This window comes from Nuphar pumila, chromosome 6 (genome assembly GCF_984573655.1).
Source record: "Nuphar pumila chromosome 6, dmNupPumi1.hap1.1, whole genome shotgun sequence".
Taxonomy (NCBI): Eukaryota; Viridiplantae; Streptophyta; class Magnoliopsida; order Nymphaeales; family Nymphaeaceae; genus Nuphar; species Nuphar pumila.
Genome location: NC_143254.1, coordinates 82,439,728 through 82,446,997, shown reverse-complemented (window position 1 = coordinate 82,446,997; position 7,270 = coordinate 82,439,728). Strand labels below are relative to the sequence as shown.

Sequence of the window (7,270 nt, the reverse complement as noted above, 5' to 3'; positions counted from 1 at the left end):
GCTTAATAAGGGTAAGTCGACCGACGATGGATAGGTAGGATGCCTATCAGGAAGAAATTTTTGTCTGAACTTTTTGGATAGTGGCAGTCCAAGCGGCTGAGGGGATGCACTTTATTTGTAAAGGAAGACCCAAATAGGAAACATGTAAAGCTGAAGTTGCGCAACCAAAAATCCATTGTTTGGCGGCCAACAAGGAAAATGGGGCATTGAACATGACCAAACATCATTTACTGTCATTAAGGGATAAACCCGAAAGAGAGAGGAAAAACTGAAGGACGAGCTTGAATCTGAGCATCTGTTGCACGAAAGAGTGGCCGAAAATGATCATGTCGTCAGCATAGGTTAGAATATGATGGGGGAATTTCTGGATGTCGATATGATCAATTATGCATTTATCCACTACCCTCTTGAACAACACCATGAGACCCTCAACGATGACATTAAATAACAAAGAGGAGAGAGGACAACCTTGCCGAATACCGCGCCCAAGCTTAAACTGCCTACCTCTTTTTCCGTTAAGCTTAATCAAAGAGTGAGCATTTGATACCAGCTTGTGCACCCATCGAGAGAAACGGCGATCGATGCTGAAGTTGGTAAGCATGTGGAATAAAAAATCCAATGGACCAAGTCGAAGGCTTTATGAAAGTCGAGCTTGAGAGAGAAGAAAGGCTGACCGCTGAGATGCAAAGTGTGAAGGACTTTCGATGCCAAGATAAATGAGTGTTGAATCCGCCTGTGGGGGATAAAAGCGAACTGACAGTCCAAGAAGATTTGAGCAACAATGGCTCTGAGTCTATTAGCCAAAACCTTAGCAATAATGCGGTAAAGTGCACTCATAACCGAAATCAGACGGAACCTCAAGATATCAGAGGCTGTCATGTCCTTCAGGATGAGAGAGACAACAACTAAGTGCGTGTGAACCGACAACCGACAGTTGCAATGGAACTCAGCGAAGACATTGATAACATCATGCTGAATGCAAGACCAAAAGATACGAAAGAAATCCACGGGAAAGCCGTCGTAGCCAGGAGCTTTTCATCCTGAAAGACCGTTGATAGCTGAAATGATTTTAGCGTCAGCGAACTTAGATTGCATAGTTCTAGCTTGAGATTGATAGATAGCCTGAACGAGAAAAGGGCCAATAGTGTCGTTGGAGGAGGTCTGGGCAGCATAAAGGGTCTTGAAATATTGAGAAATTGCGGGAAGGACATTGTCGGCAGAGTAACTGACTCCCCCAATGGAGATAGAGGGAATAACATTCCTCTTGTGGCGGTGCGAAGCGTAGGAGTGGAAGAAGCTAGTATTGTTGTCACCAGCTGCAAGCCAATGCACCCTTGTTCGTTGTTTCCATTTAATTTCATCCTTGATCCGCCATGTTTGCAGAAGCAAAGAAAGCTTAGTGGACCTAGCCTTTAAGCTATGAATAGTTGAATCAGAAAGGGATTCTGGGAAAGACATAGAATGATGAATATTCAACAGCTCTTGCTCTCAGGCATCCATTTGCTGGAATTTACTGTTATTATGATTCAAAAGTCAAGCTTTGATGTCACGGTTGAGGCAAAAAAGCTTCTCATGACACCGAACAACAACCCTGACCGTAGTAGAAGGCATGTTCCACGAACGATGGACCACAGATTTGAAGTCGGGCTCCTTCAATCACCACTTTTCAAAGACAAAAGTCCTTACAGAGGTAAAACCTTCCCCCCAACGAGTGACAACCTGGCTATGATCCGAGACAAGAAAAAGCAGGAAGCATATGATGTCGGAGAGTATCTTCAGCAGATCGGGGGAGATGAGCACTTGGTCTAGCAGCTTGTAGCACGGACGAGACCTTCTATTCGACCAAGAGAAATGCTCGCCGGTAGAAGGAACAGGGTAAAGTTGCTGTTGTTGGACAAAATCCTGAAAACCCCGCATAGAAGCAGTTAGAGAAACTAGAGGATTTGAGTCATGAATAGACAACAAGCAGTTAAAGTCCCCCATAAGAAGGTGCAGCTTCCCCAAAAGAACCGATAATTCTACTCAAATCGAACCATAATATGGGGAGAAGGGGAGGATGGTTTGGGCCATAGACAATAGTGATCACCGTTGTAAGGGTTTCCGCTTTCAAGGAAAGGGCAATCGAAAGAGAAAACAAGCCATTGTCGACTTGAAAGATACCTAGAGAAGGCTTTGCAAGAATAAAAATACCACCAGCATAGTGGACCATAGGCTTAAAGAAGAAGTTTTCCCTTCTCCAAATTTCAGAAACGACAGAGCGAGAGACGTCTTTCATTTTTCTTTCGCATAGGGCAATAAGATCTGACTTTTCCTGGCAAATACAGCTTGCCAGGAACAAGTGCTTGTCTGGAGAGTTCAACCCTCTAATATTCGAGCATAGGGTCTTCATAGTTGAAAGTCAGCAAAACTCCGAGGGGTGCGAGCTCTGGCTGAACGTCGAGGAGAACCACCAGCATGGTAGGCCGAGGTGTGCAGGTTGCAACGACGCTCTTGACGGGCATAACTGATCCCAACACCTGATTGAGGGAACAAGTTGGGAGTCGACATATGAAGAACGACCCCAGATAAGGTTGCCGCAGAGGAGGGGAGAAGGTCAGAGACTGCAACAATATATGCGAGCATGACGTCTGAGACATGAAGCAGTTGTTGTGAGGAAAGAGAAACATCGAGAAGCCGTGCAACTTCATCAACTTCGATACCCAACATAGAAAAGAGTTGACTTTGCCTTACTGTAGGATCAACACCTGCAGGAGGAGAGTCTCTAGAGGTAAAAGTAACCAGCTCCCTAGACGAACTATGGCCAATTGCCAGATGCGAAGGGTGGCAAAACATGAAGTCCGCGGGAGATAGGAGCCTGCAAGCTAATCACCATGCAGTTGATAGCTCTATAAGATAGGGCATTGAAACCCATATCGTGAACCGCCAGGCCATCAAAACGCTTGCATGGGAAAATAATGAAGTGCGGGTTTCCAAAATATTGATGCTGACGAGAGCCACACGTCTTCAGAAGCCGCCAAAAAATTGTGCAAAACTGGAGCATGGGCGGAGGCACCGACAGGTAATGGCGCAACGACCTTGACAGTAGAGAAATTAGAAACGTGAGCATGCGAAAACGAAATGGTGGCAAACTGTTGGGCATAAGTGTGATCATCATAGGCTAGATTCTCAAAATCCTTGATAGCGCCAAACAAAGAGGCTCTTGACTGCTGAAAGGATCGAGAACCGAGAAGCCACCTACCTGAGAATAAGGAAGATGAATTCCAAAATAACGGGTTTACGAGAGGAGCACCAATATCACCATGCATCGTCAAAGTGCCTCTGGAAGGAGCGCCAATAGAGTATTCATCAGCGGTAGGATTTTCATCATCTTCGGGAGCACCTACCAAAGACAATGATGGAGGTAGAGAGGAGGAAGAGGCTATTGAAGCATCGAACAAGCTTGAACAACCACTGCGAATAGGAGATGACGAAGATGGTTCCGTCGCTGACGACTGCACGAAGGCTTTTCTGATGAACAACATGGGCAATGCTGGTGATTGACTGATCAGAACCCAAATAGATCTGATTTTAAAAGCCTGAAAAGATGATTTGGGCTCATGCAGTTTGCCAACCTGCACCCAAGGAGAGAATGAGGCATGACGCTGAGGCATCTGTGATCTTCCACTATCCTTGCAAGAAATCGACTTCTGCCGCAAATAGCGATTAGGGTGGGCTATGACACGCTTACTCTTACAGATTGGATGTCGAGAGAGAAAAGATGTGGGGCAACGATGACATGCAACAACGCTTCCGAAAGTTAAGGGAAAAGCACTCAGTGCACCACCAGTCCCCAGGCTTTGCATGGTGAAGTTGAGCGCGAGAACGAAATTCAGAGAAAGAAAGTTGCCAAGAGGGCTTAACATCCTGCCAATCCCGGTCGTCGCCCCAACTAGGAAAAACCCAAAAGAAAAATGGCGAGCGAAGCAATGCCCGAATCGCGCAACTCTGAAGAGTCAACCTCCTAACAATGCAGATGAAATGTCAGATATCCTAGAGAAGGAGCGAACCTAAAGCCACACATAAAGAAAAGACGTCCGAAAGAGAGGAAAACAACTTGAACGATAGCTGAAACGAAAGAGCAACATGAAAACCCCATCGTCAGAGGGCAAAAGCCGCGCCGTAATCATTTAAAGCGTCTTGAATGTAGAGAAGGGCTCGCTGATTGACATGCAAAGGGTGGTTGAAACCGATACCCCAGAAGAAACATGGCGAGGAAGACATGCAGATAAGCTGACTGACATTGTGACTCCTCTGAGCATCAACGGCGAAGCCGAAAGCAAAGATGAAGACTGAGACATACGGGGTGACGACTCTCAGAGAGGACCCCAATAGGCATCCCCTACAAGAATGGAGACCAAAAGAAACCCCAAAGAGCAACTCCAAGAGCAACAATGGTTCACGATTTCACACAGCAGCTGTTGCAATCTCCCGCAAAATCCCTACCACAGGTGAGACAATCCAAGGCTACACTGCAATCCATGACTACACACCACAGAGAGAGAGAGAGGAAGAGGTACCTTAGCACTGTCAGCTGCTGTTGTCGTCGGAACATCGCCCGCTTGCTCAATCTGCTCGTTATTCTCTCTCCATGGATGACAAACGTCCAGGTGAAGGTGTCCTTGGTTCCCTACGAAAAGCCCAACTCTCTGCAAAATGGGCGATGGGGAGAGTGCAAATCTGCAACTCCCAAAGAGAGAGCGCTGCTCCCCTTTAGGTGGGATTGTAGGAAAAGGGGGAAGCAAGATTGAAAGAGGGATTTCTCTACAATGGTCCGCTTCCCCGCTTTGGACGAAGGTGGCGGTCAATGCTGGAGATGGCCACAACAGTGACAGAGGAAGCGGCCAAATCGGCGTTAAAGTCACCGAAAATGAATGGCCATCACTGTAGAGGGAAAGAGAAAGACCACATTGGAACCCCTTAGTGAGTAGGTCTGCAGGATGTCGGAGTTTGAGGAGGACATTGTCAGAGGACTCAACAGGTGCAGCGCAGCTCAGCGAAAAAGAAGGCGGAAGAGCAGTCGATGAGCAGCAGCCGAGTGACAGAAGAGGAGGGTTTCGAGGGTTCAGGGATGTAAAGGAGGAGGGTTTGGGTGGGTTGAGGCTCAGAGAGAGAGAGAGAGAGAGAGAGAGAGAGAGAGAGAGAGAGAGAGAGAGAGAGAGAGAGAGAGAGAGAGAACCTTCCAACAGGCCTCATCGACACATGTTTTCCGATGGAGTACAGCAAGTTCGCGAAGGCACCACAAAAGGGGTTTTGGGTTTTGGAAGGAACAACGGAGGAGCAGTCGATGAGCAGTAGAAACCTGTGGGAGGCACGACAAAAGGGGGTTAGGGTTTTCCAGTGGAGTCCAGCAAGTTCACGAAGGCACCACAAAAGGGGATTAGGGTTTTGGGCGAGAGAGAGAGAGAGAGAGTTGCACTAATTTCATTACCAGTTTATTCATTGATTTTTGAGTTATAAAAATTGAGTTATTTACCATTAAACAACAACTAATTTAAATATAAAAATATAAAAAATAAGGATTTAATATATAAACATGAAAAAAATAAGTGATTTAAAAATGAAAAAGGCAAGTAATGTAATATATAAAAAATAATAATTGATTTAAGAAACTAAAAAATGATAGATGATTTGGAAAAAATAACAAGATGAAGAATAATTAAAATCAAAAGTTAAACAGTTTTGAAATGGCAAACAACAACAACCACGCCTTCATCCCAAAACAATTGGGGTCGGCGATATGAACCAACAAAGAAAATCATTATGGGTCTTCCACATGAATCCTTCTCCTCCATTCATTTCTATCCAATGCCATGTCCTTGGTGAGGTTCAAAGCATTCATATCCTTTCTTATCACCTCCATCCATGTCTTCCTAGGCCTACCCCGACCTCTTTTAACTAATATATTTTCCCATTTCTCCATCATTCTAACTGAAGCATCATTAGGCCTTCGTCGAATATGTCCAAACCACCGTAAACGATTCTCTCTCATCTTATTTTCAATGGGTGCAACGCCTACCTTCTTACGTATCTCCTCGTTCTGAATCTTATCTTTTATTGTATTTCCACACATCCATCTCAGCATACGCATCTCAGCTACACTCATTTTTTGAATATGATGTCTCTTGGCAGCCCAACATTCCGTACTATATAGTAAAGTGGGCCTAATAGTCGTCCTATAAAACTTTCCCTTCAACCGCAATGGCATTCTACAATCGCACAACACTCCGGTTGCACTCTTCCATTTCATCCACCCAACCTTTATCCTATGATTTACATCTCCATCAATTTCTCCATACTTTTGAATGATAGATCCCAAATATTTGAAAGAATCATCCACCGGTATTTCGTGCTCACCAAGCTTCACTACACTCCCATCACTACTTCGTTGCTTACTAAATCGACATTCCATGTATTCTGTCTTACTCTTACTTAACTTAAAACCTCTTGCTTCCAATGTCTGTCTCCATAATTCTAACTTAGCATTAACCCCAGCTTTAGACTCATCAATCAAAACAATATCATCAGCAAACAACATACACCACGACACATTTTCTTGAATTGATCTCGTAAGCTCATCCATCACTATAGCAAATAGGAAAGGGCTTAAAACAAATCCTTGATGTAACCCAACCGTTATAGGAAAATTGGTTGTCACCCCTCCACAAGTGCGGACATTGATTACTACTCCTTCATACATATCTTTAATTATACTAATGTACTTGAGAGAAACACCTTTCTTCATCATTGTCCACCAGAGAACGTCCCTAGGTACTCTATCGTAAGCCTTCTCCAAATCAATAAAAACCATATGCAAATCTTTGTTCCTCTCTATTTCTCTCAATAAGTTGTCTAAGAAGATGTATAGCTTCCATAGTTGATCTTTTACGCATAAAACCAAATTGCCATAGTTGAAACGACAAACACTTAGAATTTAAAAGTGTTAAGTAATTTGAAATATTATAAAATAATGAATGGTTCAAAAAGAAAAAATGAATTGCTTGCCATTAAATAGAAAATAATTTGAATATTAACAAAATAAGAAGTAATTCAAAAATAAAAACTCCATTAAAGTGGACACAAATTAAAATATTATAAATAAATTGTAATTAAGGAGTAAATTACTTGTTAAATGAAAACTGATAAAATAGAAATAGAAGTAACAAGCATTTTAAAACATAAAAATAATAAATAATTTAAATAGTAATTGAATGTTTTGCCACGGTTGGTTTGA

At 43.4% G+C, this 7,270-nt stretch overlaps 1 protein-coding gene across 1 annotated transcript; it reads right to left on the bottom strand.

Moving 5' to 3' along the window:
* Window positions 1-223: 223 nt before the first annotated feature.
* Window positions 224-2,209, bottom strand: LOC149834962 (uncharacterized). The gene is made up of 6 exons (XM_090009492.1): window positions 2,087-2,209; window positions 1,698-1,902; window positions 1,123-1,445; window positions 808-972; window positions 675-733; window positions 224-584 (listed from the first exon to the last, which is right to left on the bottom strand). Exons 1-6 carry the CDS (start codon window positions 2,207-2,209, stop codon window positions 224-226), a joined length of 1,236 nt encoding a protein of 411 aa, XP_089865618.1.
* Window positions 2,210-7,270: the final 5,061 nt, after the last annotated feature.

Excerpts from the sequence above, each read along its gene's own strand:
- LOC149834962 (XM_090009492.1), bottom strand. The coding sequence starts at position 2,209 with ATGGTCCACTATGCTGGTGGTATTTTTATTCTTGCAAAGCCTTCTCTA. Across the intron at positions 1,903-2,086 it reads AAGCGGAAACCCTTACAACG|GATTTTGTCCAACAACAGCA; the intron begins GTGATCACTATT and ends CGGGGTTTTCAG. Across the intron at positions 973-1,122 it reads TTGGCCCTTTTCTCGTTCAG|CATGATGTTATCAATGTCTT; the intron begins GCTATCTATCAA and ends TCTTGCATTCAG.